This window comes from Tenrec ecaudatus, chromosome 4 (genome assembly GCF_050624435.1).
Source record: "Tenrec ecaudatus isolate mTenEca1 chromosome 4, mTenEca1.hap1, whole genome shotgun sequence".
Classification (NCBI taxonomy): domain Eukaryota; kingdom Metazoa; phylum Chordata; class Mammalia; order Afrosoricida; family Tenrecidae; genus Tenrec; species Tenrec ecaudatus.
Window position 1 is genome coordinate 71,333,507 of NC_134533.1, and position 22,833 is coordinate 71,356,339.

The window sequence follows — 22,833 nt, forward strand, 5'->3', positions numbered from 1 at the left end:
CATAGCTTCCAATTTTCCTAGATCCAGACTGCAGACATTCCACGTTGCCATTGGCAGTCCTTTCTCCTGTTTTGCCACATCAGCAAATAAAGGTCTTGAAAGATTTCCTTATCATTAAAGCTAATTCTACTTTGAGGAGGCAACCCTTCTGCAGTTGTATTTTCGGAGCCTCGTCTGTCAGCACCACACCATGCAATGCCCTGCTATTCAGCGGTTTGCATTGGGCAGTTTTTTTATAAGTAGCTCACCAGGTTCTTTCTCCTATTCCATTTTAGTCCGGAAACTACTGAAATCTGTCCACCCTAGGTGACCCTGCTTGTGTTTGAAATGCTGGTGGACGATCTCCTCCATATAGTGAAACCCAACATAAAATAGAAATGCCCCAACATGATCAGAGGAGACAATGTCCACATTGTCGATTTCCTTCACTGAGACCCACAATTAACACCCCTGGAAGCAGCAGTGGAGAAATCGAATGACACAGTGTTAAAAGCCAGGCTGTCATTTTGAAGACTGAGACACACCCGGCCGGAGCCATGGCCTTTTCATTTACCTGAACTACATGCAAAAGTTGGGTGATGAGTCAGAAAGGCCAACGAAGAATTGATGCACCTGAATAAGACATACCGTGGATTGCCAAGAGAATGAACCGATCTGTTTGGAAGTAAAGCTGGCATGTTCCTTGGAAGCAAAGGAGGCGGTCCTCTAGCTCACTGACTTTGGACATCTTCTGAGGGGAGTGCAGTCCCCGAATAAGGGCGTGGTAGGGAGGGGGAGCGGGGAGGGAGAGGAAAAATGAGGAGCTGATGCCGGGGCTTAAGTGGAGAGCACATGTTCTGAGAATGATGAGGGCAATGAATGTACAGATGTGCTTTACACAATTGATGTATGTATGGATTGTGTTAAGAGTTGTATGAGTCCCTAATAAAACAATTAAAAATAAATAAGTTTTTAAAAGTTAAATATAAACTTAAAAATGGATGTATGTATAGATTATGATAAGAGCTGTAAGAGCCCCCAATAAAATTACTTAAATAATTTTAAAAGGGTGTGGTGCTTAGGAGAGGCCCCATGAAAAGGATGGAGAATTGACACAGCGGCTGCGGCATGGACTCAAACACCCCGTGGAAGCTTCTGGAGCATGCAGCATTTGGCAGTGGTTTGTTTTCTCTGTGGTAGTCAGGGTCACGACAAACCAATCTGACTCAGCACCTAACAGTAACCATATGGGAGCAGGTCAAGTTCTAGTCCAATGTGAAGACGAGAGACGTGCAGAGGGAAGAAAGTCCTGTGGCTGCAGTTTTACTGCAGGCCAAGGAATGCCTGGAGTCATCCAAACTGAGCGCTGGAACCCTCCCCCTGAAACCGCAGAAGGATCCCTGAGCTCAGATTCCCAGTTTCCAGAACTGTGAGTCAGTAAATGTCTGTCCTCATAAGCGAGCTAGTTTGTGATGTTTTGTTACTGCAGCCCTAGGAAATGAAAATGCGATGCAGAAACTAGTGGAGATGAATGTGAAGGAGAGTCACTAGAAGGGAGGCCGGCCAGGGAAGCCTCTCTGTGGGGACACTGAGCCATGGATGGAATGGTGAGAACTCAGCCTTCAGAAGCTTTGAAGGAGAACCGGAACAAAGGCATAGGAAGTGAGAATTATGGCAATTGGGCACTCCTCCCCTGAAGAAGCAGAAAGAATTGTCAATGTGTCTGGAACGAAGTAATGGTCCCAGCTTCAGAATGTATTCCTGCAAGTGCTGGCAGAAGCAAACAGTGGGGTTTCTACCTCTAAACTAGCAAAGATTCAGGGAAATCCAACAAGTTAGACACCCTAAACTTTGTGGGAGGTGAGGTTGGTGTGGGGGCTGGGACATGAGGTTAGCAGGCTTTGCATAGGTCTTGGAGAGAATAAGTTTCACAATGATCACAAGACCTTCAAACTACCTATAAGCCCCTCCCAGGGGGGATGGACAACAGAAAAGTGGGCGAATGAAGACATCGGTCAGTGTAAGACAGGGAAAATAATTATAAATTATCAAGGGTTCATGAGAGAGGGGGGTGGGGAAAAATGAGGAGCTGATACCAAAGGCTCAAGTAGAAAGAAAATGTTTTGGAAAAGATAGTGGTGCAACACATTTACAAAACATGCTTGACAGGATGGATGGATGGATTGTGATAAGTTGTATGCACCCCCAATACAATGATTTAAAAACAAAACAAAAAACACCATGGAAGCAGATGTTAAGTAATAAAAACAAGGTGTTGTAAAAGAAAAACAAAACAAAACCTTCAAACAATGGGACAAAGGGAGCAAGTTCCTAGGAAAGAGCCTACATTTCCCCAGGGTATTTTCAGACCAGGATGGATGTCTCCAGGATTCCAGTACCCGCAGGGGTTTCAGTTTCCATGATTATCTAACTGGCCCTGCCAACCCTTTCCTGAATCAGAGCACCCTTGAATACGTTTAAAAGGAATTTTTACTGTCAGGAGGAGGATGTTACATCCTGGGTGTCTTTTCACCAGCGAAATCTCAACAGACCATGTGCCAAACCTTTCCAGTATTGACTAACAGAGGGTTAAGTCTTCCACCCTCTCTATCAGTGAGAGGAGAGGGGTGTGAAGATGAGTCAAGTTGAGATAAAAACATGAATAAAATATAGACGCTGCTTGTCATTCATTGTATTTAAAAAGTATTCTCAGTTATGAAAAATTGTCAACATGTTTCACAGCTGTACTTAAAAAGTCCCCATACTTCCTCTGCGCGGGTTTCAACAGAAGTCAGTGAGAAGAAGGGCTAAAAGCCATGGAGGTCAGACTAGCCACCTCCGGAAGGCCCCTCCATCACCACTTCTGAACCCCGCAGGTCAAAGTTCAAAGAGGCAGAGAGGCCGCAGGGACCACAGCCCAGAAGCTGCCTGCTCCCAACCGGCCTTGAGTCCAGACTTCTCGCAGGTCCCCCCCCTCCCTCCTTCCCACCGTCCACGCCATCTGAGTCCAGTAGCTCCAGAACCAAACGCCTGTCCGTCCTCCAGCGTCGCCGGCTAAAACCGCTGCTTTCTCTCCCATCGTGGAGGCACAGCCAACTGTTGGCAAGAGCCCCCCTTCCAGAAGGCTGCTCGCCTCTCTCCTCTCCTAGTTGAGCTTTTGGCTTCTGGCTTCTCCACAGTTCAGTCTTCAGGTCTTGAGCTGCAGGGTCTGCGGAATTCCTGCCCATACTCGTGTATCCACTTGTTGGCCACTGGGAGAGAACGGGAAGGAAGGCAGGAGAAGGCTCAGCAGATGAGTAGCAGCCGTCTCAATGCTACCGGCCAAGGCTCACTCCCAGGGTCATGCAAATGCCGCCTTACAATGTGCACCCGAGGCTCCCTACTCTCGTCCCAGCCCCCACCAACTACAAGGTGGTGCCTCCAGCACAGTGGTCTCAGCCTTCCTAGTGCTGCGACCTTTCACACAGCTCCTCGTGTGGTGGTGACCCCCAACCATCACATTATTTTCATTGCTACTTCATCACTGTCATTTTGCTACTGTGATGAATCGGGTGACCCCTGTGAAGGTGTCGCTCGGTCCCCAAAGGGGTCACGGACCCACAGGTTGAGATCAGCTGTAGCACACTGTCCCCTGGAAAAGCTGCTCAGCAAGTCCTGTCTACTGTAGCCGAGTCTTCGAACCTGTGTGGGTTAGGGCCCTTCGTCATTCGTGCAGCCCCCACAGCCCGCGCCTTTGTGACGCCCTTCAGACTGATGAGAGACCGTGACGGCTTCTCTTGGCAGTGCCCATCGGAGCACGACGGTCCCGCTCTACAGCCACTTACACTTCAGACCTAAGTACCTTTAGAGACCTTTGTGACATAAACACTTCTGCTTCTTCTCTTTGGGGCGTCATCATCTCTTCCAGGGATGGCACTAAGCCTTGGAGTTGAAGGTTTGGGACTTAACCACCTATTCCTTCTCAAGAAGCAGTTTCCAGTCAGGTCAGTAACCCTTGGCGGACACCTGCTCCCAGCCCTTTGGGGGCTCGATCTTTGGGGCAACATGGTCTCGGGATCTGATCATTGTAATATATAGCACAGTCCTGTCATGAAGCTCCTGGAATGGACCAGCATTCTATATCACACTCATCCCCGATTTTACTTGACTGTGCACCCCTCAACCCAGTCTCACCCCCAGAAAGGCAGGCCTTACCCCACTTGTCTCCCACCAGGACAGGGCAGCCAGCATGCAGCGTGTCATCGTCCCCTTCACCACTTCTGCGCAGGTTCCACCAAAACAGTGCTGCGTTCTGGAAAAGGCCAGCACGCTCAGCCCCATCCCCGTCTCTGGGAAGCACCTGGCTAGTGCCAAATGCATGCATGTCATCAAGCGGGGCAACCCGGCGCAGAGCAGGGCAACACAGGCCGAGGGAGCCACTCAGTCATTTACGCCTCGGGCAGTTACTGAAGGCCTTCTCCGCTCCAGACCCTGGAGGTGTTTAGACATATCCCATCTAAGCTTGGAGGCTCGTGGGAAATGCCAGCACGGGAACAGGTCACAACACAGTGTGGCAGGTGCCAAGAGAAGGGCAGTCGCCGAATCCCTGAGGCCAGACACCTGGCCAGCACCTCTGGGAGCAGTCTTTCTCCTACAACTGAGACCTTAACTCAGAAGTTGGCCCCTGCTCAGGAACTTACGAATAACACCCCGCCACCCCCGGGAAGCAGGTGCGGTCATCACTGCTTTTTTTACCAGCAAGGAAGTTGAGAAAAGTCAGGGCTTACACCTAAGTATTTGGGCTCCAAATCCTACATGCTACTCTCTCCCCCCCACTCCCCCCCACCCCCACCCCACATGCTACTGCTTCCTCCCTGTAGCCTTGGCCATTAGAAGTAGACAAAAGTCAATGTCATAAAGAGCATGCAGAGGCCCTGGCAGCCCCAGCTTCCAGTGACCTAGAGACGCCTCAGCCCAGCAGCATGTCCAGAGAGTGGGCTTCACACATGGGTGTGTGAAAAGCAGCGAAAACAAGGGAACCCCTCAAGAGCTGGGCGGACATGCTGGCTGCAGCAGTAGGCTCCAGCGCAGGACCAGGCGTGAGGACGGCGCAGGGCCGGGCGGGGCTTTGGTCTCTGGTCCAGACGGGCCGCAGCAGCATGTAGGCCTAGAATCTTAGACTGGGCCAGGCCCTGTGCTAAAGACTTCACTGAATTAGGTCAGGATGGCCCGGACGGTCAATTAATCTGGAAGCTGGGGGAGCAGTCAGGAAACATCTCGCCCTCCCTCTCCTGCGCCCTTTCATGGCCCTTGTCACGACGCATCAGCCTTGCCCATCAACATGCGTCTCTGTGAGCTCTGTCCTGGACCCTCGGCGCTCCCTGTCCTGTGTTAATGAAGGAATGGCTGAAGGGACTGGTCGAAGCGGAGGACGTGAAGATGACCAACACAGAGTTCTGACCTTTGAGGCGCTCCCTTGTCAGATGGCGGCCAGGCATGCAACCAGTCAGTTGTAATGAAGTGAAAGTCCAATAAACGTGAGAGGCAGGAGTAAGGCTCTGTGCTGCCGCAGGAGATGGAGCCATAGCACAGACCACGTGCAGGCTGGGGGGTTGGTTCTGCGCCTCGTGTACCGTGCCCTGACTCACCTTCACCACCGGCATGCTGAAGTTGGCATAGATGAAGGCCGTGGCTCCGCCAGCTTCCACCGCGCTCAGCTGCAGTGCCAGAGGAAAAACAGAGTTAAGGTGCCCGCTGCCCACCCTTCACCATCAGGGGTGCCACCTGACATCCTGATGCCATCTCTGCATAGATGCCTGCCTGTGCTCCCTGACTCCCATCGAGGGCGCCTGCCTACAGGCCGACAGGATGGCCACATTGCAGACAGCTGTCTCCCCACTCTTTTGGTCAATCCCCATATGAATGGGTTTCATTGGATCTGGAGATTCAAACTCTTTTGACTGAGACCCTTAGAAAGAAATATGCTTTACAGCACCACCCCAAACAGATGCATACGCACGCTCTTACATGGCTGGGCAACATGCAATTACCATAGTAACTGGTCTTTTGTAACCAGGGAACCAGATGGAGGAGATACATTGGGGAGGTCAAGAACAGAATTACCTCCCCCCCCCCCCCCCCCCCCCCGCCCCACGTCCTAGTCTCTGGTTAATGCCTATATTCTTCCCTGCCTGCGACCTCCCATGCCAGTGTGAAGCACCAACCGCAGGTGCCATGGTGGCTACCAGTGCCGGGGGCACATTTGTCCCTCTGCGTCTGAGCAGATGCTTGGAATGGCCACTAAGAGGCAGATGCTGGCGGCAGCGGCAGCCTTCCAGTTCTGCACGAGCAGTCACGCTGGACCACCGGCCGGATGGCCCTCCTTTGGCCACACCTTCAGAGAGCAGGGAAGAGAGACTGCTGGCACTGGGCTGGTCTGACAGGGCTTCACTCTTGGCTGTTCCATAGGACCCCGTTATTTAACCTGCTTATTTCTTCAGTGAGCAGTGCCCAATCTCTTCTGATTCAACCATGAGTCATTGAGATTTTAATTTCTCCATGGAGCAGAAAGTAAAACCATAGGATCTGCAGGGAAGGGGCAGGTTAGAAAATGAGACAGGGACCAAATCCCCTAGGATCAGGTCTGGTACTGGGAGAGGAGAGCAATTTGGTTTTCTAATGGAGTATAGTGTAGATTTTACTAAAAGTTTTACAGGGAGATAGGAATTTTCACCACATATCGGAATGTATTGAAGTCCTGGGGGTGTAGTGGTTTCTCGTTGGGCTGCGACCCACAGGGTCAGCGGTTCAAAACCAACAGCCACTCTAAGGGCGCAAGATGGGGCTTTCTCCTTGTGTACAGTTACCATGCTGGAAACTCACAGGGCAATTCTGTCCTGTCACACAGCATCTCTAGGAATCAGCATGGACTCGATGGCAGTGAATTTTATTTTGTGTTTCTGAGTGTCAGAGTGAAACAAGACATTTCTCTGTAGGCAGTGCTATTTTCGCCGATGTCCTCTTTGAATCCCAGCTGCTTCATCTCGACTTTGTCCCCGCACAGACCTACAGCTTTATGTAAAGGTCCCTACGTTTCAGCAGCAACTCGTCTGTGAGGCCTCCGAGAGACAGACTCTTGTGCCTCCCCCTGAGTTATCCAGGACCCACAGTGTCTTGGCCTTTGACATCACACCAATTGCATCCTCAGCCACAGCCTTCGACAGACTGTCAGCCTTTTGAGGGCAGGACTCCATCTGGTAGGTCTCTGTATCGCCTACAGTCCCAAACCAAAGTGCCCTAACAAAAACGCCCTCGCGAGTCACAGAAGTCCTAGCAAGTTCCGCGCTTACTATCCTAGTAGCTGCTGTCATCGTCTAAAACTGACACGCGAAGCTGGTGTGAAAGCCAGACCGTCACAGAGAGATGGCAAGTGTTGATACGTAAGACAATCAAATAGAGACATCAGTAGTTGAAAAGTAAGACAATCAAATAGAGATGGCAACAGTTGATACGTAAGACAATCACATAGAGATGGCAACAGTCATGAAGTGAGAGGCCGTGGCCCCTCCAGAGCAACAGACTCACATAGATCATAAATGTGGCCACTCGGTTCCCAGACTTCATTCTGTACAGCGGACTGCTCGGTGACTGAGGCAAAAACAAAACACACCATTACTGTCTGCAGAAGGCACTGGCAGGCAGGCAGGGCTGACCACAGAGCGAGGAAGAGCAAAATTGGGGTGTCCAGGATGGCTAGAGCCCCGAGCTACACTTGTGCGGGGTGTGCTCATCTTTACTGGTAGACACTCAACACAACTCTTTTGGGAAAATGTACTAGACGATCAATATAAATGAACTGGATGCTAATCAAACAGCACTTCTTGTCAATAGCAAACATGGTATATGATGGTGTCATCACGCCCATGGTGCTAAGTAGTCACTTGAAAGAAAACTCTGCCGGGACTGTTCTTTTACCCAAGGTGGTAATCCTCGCTTTCCTGTTCAAATCCAAGCTTGCAAAACAGGATCTTATAAAGCTATGGTTTGGGATGAAAGTGGTTAAGTTGGCCCAGGGAAGGGGCAAGTTAGGTGGAGGGTCAGAGACCACCTTGTGACCCACTACCCATGGGTCTCAGTCCAAGGGGGAGAGGGCAGAGTTCAAGCAATCAAGATTAGCCAGTGGGATGAGGGGCTTCAATACACTCATGGACAAATATTCCGATGTTTTTCCAAGAGCTGTTGGACGCCTCTGTGCATACTTCTCTCTCCTGGTCTCTTGGTAAGCCTCATTGTATCCATTTTGGAATCAATATAGTCTCCCTAGGTGCATAGAGAATAACCACTCAGAGGAAAAAACAAACAAAAAACCCTTAGGTATTTTTAAAATTAATTATTGGCCTTCATGTATCGATTTTTTAACTCTATCCCTGGATCCCTGGTGATACAGTGGATTTCTCATTGAACTGCTAACTGCAAGATCAGCTGTTCAAAACCACCAACAACTCTGAGAGAGAAAAGGAGGCTTTCAACTCTGGTAGAGTTATTGTCGGGAAGGCCCAGGGGCAGTTCCACCCTTTCCTTCAGGCTGCTAGGAGTCGGCACCAATTGATGGCAGTGAGAGTGTTCCGTTCCATGGACCCATGATCTGTCTGTCTCTCCTTACACCAGTACCACACTCCCTTCATCACTGCAGTTCTGTGCGGTTTTAGGAGCTCAGGTAGTGCAGTGGTGAAAGCACCTGACCACCAACTGAAGTTCAGTGGCTGGAACCCACCGGCCCCACTGCAGAACAATGCGGATGCGGCCATCTGATCCTGCGAGGCTTTGCAGCCCTGGAAGTCATGTGCTTCTGCTGTGTCACTATGTGGTCACTATGAGTCGGAGTCAATTTGATGGCAATGGAGTGGGATTATTTCCCTCCACTTCTCCCTCAAACATATCCCCTCGTGTCACCATGAATCACTGCGGTGTCCCACAGAACGCATGAAGGTTCGAGGGAATGTCTCAAGTGGTGGTGGGTCACTTCAGTCCAAAATCTGAAGGTCAGCCTTCAGGGGTCAACCAGATGCTGGGCCAGAGGACGTGCTGCGCTCCCGGCTCTTGCCGGTGATGAGCTCACGACCCCTGCTTCTCAGTGGACTCATTTGAGAACTCAGCAGACGACAATGCAGGGAATCCTGTTTGCAATTACTCACAGGCGAATCATAGCCATATCATCCCCACCTTCTCACCCGACCCATGCAAGGAAAAGTCCTTTGGTGAGAGTTAATGGGGAAATCAAATTTCACCCAAGTATAAACATCTACTCTCCACATGAGTTGTATCTTATTAATGCACCTTCGACCTGGGTCTCTAGCAGGGTGTTTGCAGTAGGCATTGACCTCCTGCTAACAGGTTTCTTTCTTTGCTCAGCTGTAGCATATAATTCCTTCCATCCACTCGAAGGAACAGTAACCAGGACCACCACCAAACACAGTGTGGTCTGATTCACACCTGATACTAACGTCAAATCTTCATTCCTGTTTCTTAGCAGACAAGGCCCTCAAAAATGGGACCATACTCTCAGGCGTATGAAATCAAAAGTATAACATATCACATAGGACTTATGCCTGGAAGGGTCATATTAATCCAGTATCACTCAGGAATACTACTTTTTATTTTAGGCATAATACTTTTAGAACTCAGATAGCTAGCATGTGTCCTTCTAATTTTGTTCTTTTTCTAAATTGTCTTGGTTATTCTAGATTCTTTGCATTTCCAAATATAGTTTAGAATCATCTTATTAATTACTATCTTTTTAAATTTTGATAGACTTTAGGTTGAATCTCTGTCCAATTTGGGGGAGGTATTTTTAATCCTTTAAATTTATATTGAATATTTGCTGAACACTTGTCAGTAAAGATGGGCAGGTGAGATTGTGAAGAAAGGAGAGTAGCCAGAGGAGAAGCTCCCTGAGGAGTTCCCAGGTGTGGGAGGACGGCTTCCTCCATAGCAGGCTGGCTTCTTCTCCCTTTTGGAACATTTTAGAGAAATGGTGGTGGGGGGCGGAGTGGGGGGTGGGGGGGTTGTTGACCGACAAGGAAATGAGTCCGCATCAATCCTCTTGAAACCAAAGTTCTCAGATCTTTCTGGACCCAGAATGCTTGTCCTAAGATTTCATGTTTTCTCTGAGAGCCTGATACAAACTACCCCAGAGAAGTAAATAATCCCACTCCCTATCCCAGGAGATCGGTGCCCCACCCCATCCTTACTGTGGCGTGATCAAAGTGTGGCTCATAGTGTCCTCCGATTCCATAGTTCACCACCTGGAGATACTCTGCATAGGGCGTTTGGACATCAAGGCCAGTGAGGGCAGCAATGCGGTGGTCAAGGGTCACCAGCACCGGGTCAACGGTGTCCTTCAGCCAGGCACTAGAACACACCAGAGCGCAGAGCATCAGTGACTCCTGTACGGAGCCCTGGTGCCGCGGAGACTAGCGCTGGTTGTAAATAAAGACCATCAATTGTAGGACAGAGAGAGAAAGATAAGAATTCCTAATGTCTTACTCATCCCTCCTCTTGGCTGCCTGCTCCACTTTGTCCTCTATCTTAAGACAGTGTCATTCACTCAAAAAACATTCGCCAAGGCCTCCTGAGTGTCAGCCTTGTGCTAGCTGTGGAGGTTATGGTGTGAAGGTTCACAGTCCCCTGGCGCTGAGTTAGACGGATTCCCAATTCCTGCCATTAAAACTGCTATTTTTTTAAAGGTACCACAACAGAAGGAGCTGGAATTGGGAAAAGCTTGGGGTCTAAACTAATAAAGACCAGTTCCTGATCTTCTGAGTGATCCTACACCAACCTTAGCCTCTCCAAAGGCCAGTGTGCCCATCGATAAGGAGTCATGGACTTGTAGAGATTAGGAAAGCCTGTGTATATAAAAAGGCTTTGTCAGCTCTGTGTCAGGGAGGGCTGTTAAACACAGGAAAATCTGTTCTCTGGCTCTGCTCTACGACAAACCAGGATACAACAAAGGCCAAAGAACAAGGGTTAGTGTCTCCTTCTCCTAAATGTCTTGTTGAACCTCTGACAAAGTGTAGGCTTGGGCTCCTGTTTTAAATCCTTGGAAAATGTGCAAGTGGTCACCAAGTAAAGCTAGTGACCTTCCTGGGAGAGACCATGAGGGCCCTGAGAAGACTCTCGGCCTGTCACGGGAAGGCCACTCCTTTGCTCTTTCCATCACGGATTGATGGGTTCATTCTCTCATCTTGAGCCCCCACTGCCCCAGCCCTGCTGCACAGTCTTCGGTGTACAAAGAAGCCCAAGACAAAACTGTTGCCTTCTAAGACCTTGTAGATTAAGAAGATAAAAGTATCGAGTACAAATGAAGGTCAAGTGCACAGAGTCTTTAAAGGAAAGTGCTAGAGAGCACAGAACAGGAGAGCAGTTCTCACTGAGCAGGAGGGGGAGGGGCTGAGGTGTCAATCAGATTTGGAAGGTGGATCAAGTTTCATTGGGTATAAAAGATGTGTGGATATTCGGGGCTGAAGAAGCAGCATAACAGCATATGCAAAAACAACACACAAAGTAGTCTCCGGGCAGGTTATTGAAAGCAGAAGACACCGTGATAAATCACCTGGTCTTTACTTTGTAGATAAAGGCTGCTCAGTGCCGGTTTGCGGGTGAGACATGATTTAACAGTTAAGGACCTGTTGTCGAATGAATTGTGTGCCCCACCACCCCAAATACCTGTCGTCAATCCTAACCTTTATGCTTGTGGTTCTACTCCCACTTGGGAATGAGTTGAATTTGCTATACTAATGAGACAGGATTACGGCAGGTGTCTTTTGAATCGATCTCTTCTGCGATTCCACACTCCACAGGCCATTAAAAGAAGCAGAGGTGGGAAAGAGAGATGCCGCACCGTGTGATCACTGCCCACGAGCAGCGCTCAGAAGAGACAGACTGTGTCCCAGGCTCATATCAAGGAAAGAGGCAAAAGCTACAAACGAGGGCTTGTAGACATTTATTGGAATCCCACTGCCCTACGTCCTCTCCATCTCAACCCAAATTTAAGTCAACTGGCTCTGTGATGGGCTCTGATAGTCCCCTAATTCACACCCGTCACCGTGTCATCTGGCTACTTGTCTGGTTCCCACTCCAGACCGAAAATTCTTGAGGATAGAGAGCCCTGTATCCCTAGACTCTTCCACGGGGTCTGATTTACAGCAGGTCCTAATGAATAGCCTTTGACAGACTGGCCGGCTGCATGCACGGCTGGAATGCATACTTATGGATCGCCTGCCGTCTCCGGGAGAAACCTGAGCAGAAAAGAGTTCTTGGCTGCCCTTGGCAGTGACCTCCCACTTGCCCAGAAAGCAGGAGCCCAGTGAGGAAAAGGAGGTGGGTCCTGCTACGGATTGAGTTGTGAGGTCAGGATTTTCAACAGTACGGGTTTTCTTTGTTAGGTTAATGCAACCATCTGTTCACAAGGTGTGTCTTAAATCAATCCCTTGGGAACTAAAAGCGATTCAACAAGGCCTACTCCAGTCAAACTGTGATGGGAGCTGGGAATAGAGCCGGCTGTTCTTCATTTTAAAAAACGACCAGAAAAAAAGGGGAACTGATACCAGGGGCTCAAGCAGAGAGCAAATGTTTTGAGAATGATGATGGCAACATATGAACCAGCGTGCTTGGCACAATGGATGGATGTGTGGATTGTGATAAGAGCTGTACGAGACCCCAATAAAATGAGGGTGTGTTTTTTTTTAGGTGACAAAAATACCACTCCCTCTGCTAAAAGCAATGCATCCCACGGTAGGGACGTCCTCTTTGGCACTAGAATGTTCTAAAGACAGAAAAGCAATGAGCTGAAGTCGCATTGACTTTCCAAAGTTTCAAGAAATAACGTACAAGACCAACTAAGGGAAGCCAGATGACTCTGAATCACAGATTTCATCACTCACCGCATTTCCAAAGCAGCGTGAGGCCAGACAGTCTAAACTAACCACAGACACCGAAGCTTGGCCTCTCCCAACAGATGCTGCCTAACGTCTGGCCTGGTTCTGATGGAGGGTCTTCATCTTACTCTACCCTCGCCACTATCGGGGCTGCAGTATGGGGTGTGTAGAGACCAGGAGGGGATAAAGCTGGTGCTCTCACAGCTGAATCTGTCCCTCTGGAGAAGCCACTGGTTCCAGAGATGCTCCTGATACTTCTTGCCTGAATGTTGGCAAGTCAGGGTTTGAATGTGTGTCAGGGGTGGGAGTGGAAACTTAAAGCAAAAGCACAAACGTAGATGAGGCTGTATTATCTGGGAAAGCAATCCTGGTTTGGAGAACAGCTACATGGTTATTTTTTTGGGCTTAAGGTAATAAGAGCTTTCTCGTCTGTCCCTCATGGCCTCCCTCTGAAATCCTCTGGCAATCTAACAACTTGGGAAAGGGCCTGGCATGAGGAGAGGGAAAACTTCTTAAAAGAAAAGCAGTACAAGCCCCCAATAAAAGTATTTAATAAAAAAAAAAGAAAAGCAAAAATTAAGCATGCACTCCAGAGGGCCCACGACCTCTCAGGTGGAAGCAGATTGGCTGTTGCTGACCCCGAAGTCAGCTGCAGCTTGGGATCCAGGACAGGGTTGGGGAGTGTGGGCAGGGGAGCAGCAGCAGGGTTGCCTGAGTTGGGGTGCTAACCGCAAGGTCGACAATTCGAAATCACCAGTATCTCTGAGAGGTAAAAACAAAGCTTTCTACTCCCATAGAAAGTTACAGTCCCAGAAAACCCATAGGGCCGGTTCCACCTTGTCCTCTAGCGTCAGAATGGACTCAGTGGAGGTGAGTCTCGGTTCTGCTTAGAAGACGCCTGCATACCTTTTGCTGATGCGGTAGTCTACTTGCAACTGCTTTTCACCGGATGCCACCACTGATCGCTGGAGCTGGTGTGAAGGACAGACAAACCAGGTTGAATGGTTATTATGCCAATAGCCATCACCAGGTCCTCCGTACATGTAGTGTGTTCTGCACTGCTACTGATTGGAGCAGGAGCGGACAGGGCTCTGTTCTGTTGCTCATCGGAACCCCTCTGATGACACGTAACCACACTAACTTACTGGCGTCCCCAGGTGGTGGAGCATGCGCATGCTCACTGAAGGTGGAAGGGTCTAGACCACCCAGAGGTGCCTTGGAAGACAAGTTTGGTGACCTACTTCCCAACAAACAGCCACTGGGACCCTATGGAGCAGAGCTCTCTAACACAGATGGAGTCACGATGCTTTGTTTTTAATTACTAATTTAGCAACAGCTATGAATCTTAAAAGGTGCCCTGGAGACGTACTGGTACAAGTTGGACTACTGACGGCAAGGGCAACAGTTCAGAACCACTAACTGCTCCTGGGAGAAAGACGAGGCGCTCTACTCCCGCCAAGCGTTGCAGTCTTAGAAACCCACAGGGCAGTTCTACCCTGTCCCAGAGGGTCGCTGTGAGTCAGAATCAATTTGATGGCAGTCAGGTTTTGTTTATGAATTTTTAAAATAGTTTTATTAGGGGCTCATACAACTCTGATCACAATCCATAAATACATCAATGGTGTAAAACACATCTGTACATTCATTGCCCTCATCATTCTCAAAACATTTGCTCTCCACTGAAACCCTTGGTATCAGCTCCTCATTTTTTCTCCTCCCTCCCTGCTCCCCACTCCCCCCTCCCTTATGAGCCCTTGATCATTTATAAATTATTATTTTGTCATACCTTGCCCTGTCCAACATCTCCCTTCACCCACTTTTCTGTTGTCCATCCCCCAGGGAAGAGGTCACATGTAGATCCTTGTAATCGGTTCCCTCTTTCCAATCCACTCTCCCTCTTTCCTCCCAGTATCGCCACTCACACCGCTGATCCTGAAGGAATCATCCTCCCTGGATTCCCTGTGTTTCCAGTTCCTATCTGTACCAGTGTACATCCTCTGGTCTAGCCAGACTTGCAAGGGGGAAATCAGATCATGATAGTGGGGGGCGGGGGTGGTGGTGGAGGAAGCATTTAGGAACTAGAGGAAAGTTGTATTTTTCATTATTGCTACATCTCACTCCTCCCCTAGACCCTTCTGCAAGGGGGTCTCCTGTGGCCAACAAATGGGCGTTGTGTCTCCACTCTGTACTCCCCACCTCATTCACTATGGCAAGATACTTTTGTTCTGATGATGCCTTATATCTGATCCCTTCGATACCTCGTAATTGCACAGGCTGGTGTGCTTCTTCCATGTGGGCTTTGTTGCTTCTGAGCTAGATGGCCGCTTGTTTACCTTCAAGCCTTTAAGACCCCAGATGCTATACCTTTTGATAGCCGGGCACCATCAGCTTTCTTCACCACATTTGCTTATGCACCCATTTGTCCTCAGCTATCATATCATGGAGGTGTGCACCCAATGATATGATTTTTTGTTCTTTGATGCCTGATAACTGATCCCTTTGGCACCTCGTGATCACACAGGCTGGTGTGTTCTTCGATGTGGGCTTTGTTGTGTTTATGAATCTTAAAAATTAAAAAAAAATCAATGACCAAAATTCTCAGAATTGGAAATAACCTTTAGCACCATGCCTGGATGATGGCAAGCGTTCAATAAAAAACGTGTTGACCTGAAATGAATGGATACTGGAATCCCCTTTTCACCTGCAGGCTGCGAGTTCTGCAGGAGCAAGGGTAGTTTCTCATTCGTCTTGGGGTTCTGGCATGCAATCTGGGGCTGGGTTTAATGTGCGTTTGTGGAATGAAACGAATGAACACACACAGCACAGGAAACTCTACCCCCAGAGGCAAACTGCTCCTTCTGCACAATTCTGGCAAAAGCGCTTCCCTCTGGAGAAGCAAAACCGATTTTCTCTAAGTGCCAGGCTGGCTGCACCCACAGGCTCAAACGCGAGAACAGCTGGTTGTGAGGCTGATGCAAGGCCAGGTGGTGTTTGCTGTGTTCCACCTGAGCCACTCTGAGTCATCACCGACGTGACGGCACCTGACAACTACAGCCGGGTGGGGAGTGGAACGACTAATGGAACCGACTGTCTCTTTTGCTGTATTTTATTTTATTTTCATTAGATAAAATCTCCTCGATCACTGAAGTATAATTACATGTCTATTGCAGAATTATATTTATTAATAATTTGTTAGAGATTTTTTTCATCTGCATTTATGAGGAGTGTTGACCTGTAGACTTGCTTCTTCTTTTGTTGTAAACGTTTGGATGTTACTGTGTACGTTAGCTGACATGGGCGTGAGCTGCACAGGCCATTGAGACGTGGGTTTTGTCCCCTGCTGCTGTGCTGAGCTCAAGTGTTGTCTGTGTGAAGCTCATCGTCTCCACGTGAGCAGCCGGCACAGTTCAAAGCTGTGTTGTTTAGGGGTTGGCTGTAAAGTATATGCAGAGTAGGAAGTTGACACCCCAACCCCTGCATTACTCAAGGGTCAAGGGTATTTTTTTTACATTTTATTAGGGACTCATACAACTCTTATCACAATCCATACCTATACATACATCAATGGTGTAAAGCACATCCATACATTCTTTGCCCTAATCATTTTCAAAGCATTTGCTCTCCATTTAAGCCCTTTGCATCAGGTCCTCTTTTTTCCCCCTCCCTCCCGCTACCTCCTCCCTCATGAGCCCTTGATAATTTATAGATGGTTATTTTGTCATATCTTGCCCTATCCGGAGTCTCCCTTCCCCCCCTTCTCTGCCGTCCGTCTCCCAGGGAGGAGGTCACATGTGGATCCTTGTAATCGGTTCCCCCTTTCGAACCCACTCACCCTGTACCCTCCCAGTATCGCCCCTCACACCCCTGGTCCTGAAGGTATTGTCCACCCTGGATTCCCTGTGCCTCCAGCTCCCATATGCTCCAGTATACAACCTCTGCCCTATCCAGTCCCGCAAGGTAGAATTCGGATCATGGTAGTTGGGGAGAGGAAGCATCCAGGATCTGGGGAAAAGCTGTGTTCTTCATCGGTACTACATCGCACCCTGACGGGTCAAGGGTATTTTTTAATATGATGGTTTTATTGACCAATCTAACGTAATCCAATATACCCGTTTACAAACAATTGTTCAAATGCATCAAGTGGAGTTATACAATCATCAATGCTATCAGCTCCCCACCCCCCCTTCTCTTCCCATACCCTCAGGGAATCATCACTCCTGTTACTGTTTCTGCAGGGTTATCTATCTTGACTTTCATATACCACACAATATTAAATGTACAGATGAACATATGCAAATCTAACATGATTAATGAGGTAAAACAAATGACAACCTTAATAGTGAGGGGAGGAAATATTAAAGAACTAGCGGATAATTGGGTGGTTCATCAGTGACATACCACGCTGGACTTTCTGAGAGGGACTGTCTGATTACCTTACAGGTGGGTTTGGGGACTGTATTGCATCCATGTCCTTTCACATTAAGTTGGTTGTGTGCTTCAAACTTCTGATACCTCTTCCCATTGACACCTCATGATCACACAGGCTGGTGTGCTTCTTCCCTGTGGGCTTTGTTGCTTCCCTGCTAATGGCCACTTGTTTAATTACAAGCCTTTAAGACCCCAGGCACTATATCTTTTGATAGCCGGGTACCAGCAGCCTTCTTCACCACATTAGCTTATGCACCCACTTTGTCTTCAGCAAACGTGTCAGGAAGGTGAGTATCATACAGTGCCATATTATTAGAACAAATGGTTCTTGTACCAAGGCAGGATTTAAGTAGAAGACCGAAGTCCAAGAGTATTTTAAAATAAAGTGCTTTTTAATTGCAAAGCACTGTCATATGGATTGGAAAAACAAATATTTATTTTCAGAAGAATTTGTCTACTTCTGCCGCTGTCATCAAATGTCAGCTCCACGAGGGCAAGGGTTGGCAGGGAGCAGGTGATCAGAAAACTCAACACACCCCGAATTCAACACAAACTCAGGGTCTGTGCTGAGTGCCCATGGTGGAGCCAGGACTGTAAAAGGCTCTCCTCCTGGGAAAGCCAGGCCAAGCAGAACCAACAACCAGTGAGAGGGGCCGAGGGAAGAAAAAGGTATGGCAAGTTCTGGGCATGCCAAATGGGCAACCTGGTCATCAAGGTTTAAATGTGTATATCTGGATGGCTTGGATGGCCCATTACCTTGGCAACAGAGTTATTTCATGGAAAACTCAGCTGCCAATCTCAGTAGAGGTCATGTGGTTTCTGCTGGCTCATGAAATCTGGAATGGAAGTCCTAATTGGGACTTTGAGTCAGCTCATGGTCTGCCATCTCTGTCTCTCCTTTTCCCATGGACTGACAATGTCCCAAACAGAGGCTGCGATGTCAGGCAGCTCCCAAGTGAAGAGATCTGGAGTAGAGTTGAAGCCAATACAGGACAGACATGGGAAGGAAAACAACACCTTTACTGCTGTTGCCACTGAGCTTGGGGTTGCTTGCTACCAAGCTTACCTTAGTCGAAGTTAACTGATACAAGAAGGTGTAATGGCAGAACACCAATCAATGGACCTCCAAGTCCCAGCTGTGGCTCTGTCACTAGCTAAATGCATGCCCTGAGTCCAGTTCCTCCCTTCTCTGGGCCTCAGTTTCCACTATAACAAAAAAAGGAAGCTGAGCCAGATCATCTGTCCACTCTGCCCTCTGTACGTCTGCACTGGAATTCCACTCATGGCCCTGTCACTTCCCTGTTATCCCTTCTATCCATCATATGGGATGTTGGCATGCAGAACTCCCGAACTAATGAAGTATCTAGGTGTCCCGGCAACTGTGCTCTGACTCCACGCATGGGGAAACACAAAGGGAAGTTCTTGGCAGGCTTTGGGAACACTCACCCAAGGATCTGCCAGCTCTCTGATTTTCTGAGCCTCCAGGTCACTGACAAAGTCATGGTAGAGGACAACATAGGGCTCCAGGTGGATGACCTCCTTCCGAACTGGCTGAAGCAGCAGGTAGGGGCTAGAGTTGGTCTCCAAGGAGCAGTAGAGGCTAGGGATCTGATAGCGAGTGGGCTGGAAGGCAAGAGCAGACTCCGCATAAGAGAAGAACAATCTAGGAGCAGAAACGAATTAGGATTTCTAGGACCTAAGAAACAGACGGTCAGAAATACAGAATGTGGTCCTTCTGATGCTGCCCTAGGGAGCTTCATGGTTTTAATGCATCAGCCTTTTCTCCCCGCAGTCTCCCAGTTCTACCTCCTCATGTTTTAGCCAAGCCTCTCCCCCTTCCCCCTTTCCTGAGTATCCTACCTGAGATCCTAGTGTCTGACACAATCCCTCGTAGGCCTCTCTGGTCTGCAGGTGGGGGACATTGGGCCTCTGGATGACGGCTTCAGCTACCATCCGGTGGGGGTGCTCAGTCAAGAGCCTTTCATATTTCAGGACATTCCTGGCCATTCTCTTATTATCTGGACCTGCAGAAGTCAGAGCTGGGAGTAAGACACATCAGCATACATGGCATCCTGCCCAGGTCTCCTACAGCCTCACTGCCACATAGGCCTAGCAAGTGGACACAATGAGTAACTACTCAAGGCAACACACAACACCAAAGGGTTCCTGGAACCTAAGAAATGATCGAGTTGGACCTGGTAGATCTCAGCCTACCAAAGGTGCAAAGAGCTGTGGGAGGAAGTTGGCCCTTACATTCTTAGACAGTGGGATCGTGTAGACGGTTAGGACAATGTGATGGCCAGCCGCATGTATAGGAAAGAGATCTTATTCATTCACTCATTCATCCAACCATCCATGTAATCAATCTTCGATGACAATGTGTCAGAGATCATGATTGAGGCTAATCTCCTAGAGTTTAGAACCTAGTTGGGAAAAGACTCAGTGAAGAACTACTAAGCCCTGGTGGTGTTGTGGGCTGTGCCTTAGGCTGCGCACCACAAGGTCAGCATTTCAACCTTGCCAGTCACTCAGGAGAAAGATGAGGAGATACAGCCCTCTCAGAAACCCACAGAGCAGTCCTAGAGGGTGATAAGAGTCCGAACTGACTTGATAGCAGTGATTTTTGAGATAATGAAACATGGTCCGCGCTATGAAAGAGAAGTCCAAAGCATCAAAGCCTGTAACAGAGAGACCTAACCCATCTTTCCCTGGAGAACAGGGAGCGAGTTCATTCTCAATTCCAAGTCCTTCAGTATCCCTAAGTGACCTTCACACAGTTAAGTTCTGAGACATGTGATGACATGGAAGACTTGAACGTGTTATGCTGAGTGAACTGTGATATATGAGAGGACGAATATGGCATAAGCCTACTTACATGAGTTGTTGAGAGAAGGTAAGTGCTTAGAGATCAGTGTTTCTTAGTGGTTTGCAGAGCAGGTGGGAGGAGCGAGTTAATGCTTAAAGACGCAGCATGTCTGTCATAAGTGAGGGAGAGATTGGAAGCAGGTAATGGTAAGGGTTGCACAATGGGATGAATAATGTCACTGAATCACACCCACAAAGTGGTTGACATGGCAAATATTTTATTATGTGTACTAAGAGCATCAAAAAGTTCATGGAAAAAGGAACTGGAAAGAGAATTAGTCTACAAGCTTTTGAAAGCCCCTTCAGATCTTACCACAATTCTCTCAACATCTGTGAATAAGTACAGTTGTCAAGTCCTACAGGAAATAGATTACGAATATTTTAAAACAACAATGATTGCTCCTTAGAAGTTATGATGGGGGAAGGTGGGGTGGAAAGGGGGAACCGATTATAAGGATCTACATGTGACCTCCTTCCTGGGGGACGGACAGCAGAAAAGTGGGTGAAGGGAGACATCGGACAGTGCAAGAAATGACAAAATAATAATAATTTATAAATTATCAAGGGTTCATGAGGGAGGAGTGAGCGGGGTAGGAGGGGGAAAAATGAGGAGCTGATGCCAAAGGCATAAGTAGAGAGCAAATGTTTTGAGAATGATGAGGGCAATGAATGTACATATGTGCTTGACACAATTGACGTATGGATGGATTGTGATTGAGAGTTGTATGAGCCCCAATAAAATTATTTGAAAAAAGAAGGATGGCGAGACTTCATCTTATGGACTCTGGACAGGTCAGGAGAGACCAGTCCCTGGGGAAGGACATCATGCTTGGTAAAGTAGAGGGACAGCGAGAAAGAGCGAGACCCTCAAGGAGATGGGCTGACACCGTCGCTGCAAGAACGGACTTAAACATCACAGTGACTGAGGCCGGCACAGGACCAGGCAGTGTCCGTGCCGCACAGTGTCGCAGAGCCAGCTCAACAGCTCTTAAGAACAACCACACGCAACATTTTATCAATCTTACAACCGCCAACAATGACCTTGGTGCCTGAATAGCTTGTCGAAGGAATGCTCTAGGGAGCCGCCCGCCCTCAGAATTTGAAGCAAGAATTTCCAGGGGCAGCAGTGAGCTGAGCTAGAAAAAAACCTCCCCCCTGTGTCAGTCTCAAGGGGCAGGAAGCTGACTGGGCAGGATGCTTGAATAGCATAAGAGCCTCATTGAAAGGCGAGAATTGATCCTTCTCAGTGGAGAATCAGGCCCAGTGGCTCACCTCCCGACACACACAGCTCTCATTGATTTCATTCATTCCCAGGTCTACTTTCAAAATCTGGGTCTTTAAAATGTCTCTGAAGCAACGGGCTCTGGACCCTGGCCCCGGTCCCCATGGAAGCAGCGCTATTATATAACTGATTGAGCGGGGGTGGGGGCAGGAAGGACAGGTTGATATCACTTCTTTATATTTTCTATCTTCAAAATTACCCCCAATGTACTGATCTGCACACTGAGATTTCTTCGGCCATCTGCAACGTGTCCTATACCTTGGCTTTGGAGGAATAAAAACGGACATCACTATTTCCTTTGCTGGGACTAGTGACCAGGAACCGAAGGAACTTTCCCTCACCAGTCAGACCTTTGTTCTCTCTTGAGCATTACGTTACGTACTGTAGAGAAGAAACTCACGGGAGAGGCTGAGGGCATGCGAGACATTTCCTGCCTACAAAGACAAAAGGAGAGCCTGTCGTTAATGGCACAGAGGGTATCTCCTCTGACTAAACCAGTAAGAGGATTAATAATAATAAAAGCCTATCAAGCATTCTTACCACGAGTAGATCATAAGACTAATGAATGTATATGAAAGGTTCTTTTTTTTGATCCAGAACTTGCTGCTGATTGATGAGTGCCCCTCCCACACCAGTGTCCCCATGTTCCTCATTTACAAATCACTCGGTACTCCCTGAAGAGCCTGGTGGCAAAGTACATTGCATGCTGCTGCCAAGCCCAGGTGAGCAGTTCAGAGCACCAACCTCGGAAACCCACAGGGGCAGTTCTGCCTGGACTCCGTGACACTGAGGGAATTCGGTGCAATTCCAAAAACCCATCCTTCCCTGCGAAGGTAGAAAAAGAAACTTTCTTCATGTGCCTCCAATCTTGAAGCACGCAAAAGCACAGCATTTCAGGGTGTTGGTATTGTGTTGCATTTTATTAGGAAAACTCTAATATAAAAAAATAGAGGGGTTAACTTACTCTGCAGGCTCAGGAATCCCTGGAGTCTACAGAAGTTAGCCGCAGAGCAGTGAAGGAAGAAGTCAAATGGGAACCTTTCCCATTGCATAGTAATGATCTTTCTCGGGGGCTAGTCACTCTTAAGGAAGCCGTGGTTAAAGGCAAACAGTGTCTTTGCAGACCAATCTGGGGAAAGGAATCCAGAGGGGGGCTGCTGTCCTGCGCTGGGCACTGCTTGGGCCATGGTGTGGCATTTGCTTTCAATCATTTTATTTTTGCATCTTTTAAGAAAAGCATTATAACAATAAAAGAAATAATAAGGACATTATTGTAGAATATGAAACACAGAAAAGAGCTGAAGCCCCACTCAGGTTCTTGAGATGATATGTCATTTTTACACAGTTGTAATTACACTTTATACA

At 48.2% G+C, this 22,833-nt stretch overlaps 1 protein-coding gene across 5 annotated transcripts in view; it reads right to left on the bottom strand.

Annotated features, from left to right (window-relative positions):
* Positions 1-2,656: 2,656 nt before the first annotated feature.
* The window catches only part of P4HA3 (prolyl 4-hydroxylase subunit alpha 3), a 42,514-nt gene continuing 22,337 nt past the window's right edge, over positions 2,657-22,833 (bottom strand). For 3 of the 5 annotated variants that reach the window (XM_075546269.1, XM_075546267.1, XM_075546270.1), the window contains 9 exons: positions 21,851-21,902; positions 19,182-19,345; positions 18,768-18,944; positions 13,800-13,864; positions 10,209-10,368; positions 7,543-7,605; positions 5,607-5,675; positions 4,174-4,270; positions 3,025-3,230 (listed from right to left, as the gene is read on the bottom strand). In XM_075546269.1, the coding sequence (XP_075402384.1) occupies positions 3,160-3,230; positions 4,174-4,270; positions 5,607-5,675; positions 7,543-7,605; positions 10,209-10,368; positions 13,800-13,864; positions 18,768-18,944; positions 19,182-19,345; positions 21,851-21,902 (918 nt within the window). In that variant the 3' untranslated portion in view covers positions 3,025-3,159. Of the gene's footprint in view, positions 3,231-4,173; positions 4,271-5,606; positions 5,676-7,542; positions 7,606-10,208; positions 10,369-13,799; positions 13,865-18,767; positions 18,945-19,181; positions 19,346-21,850; positions 21,903-22,833 lie in introns of all 5 variants that reach the window. The other 2 variants (XM_075546271.1, XM_075546268.1) reach the window with 2 other exon arrangements.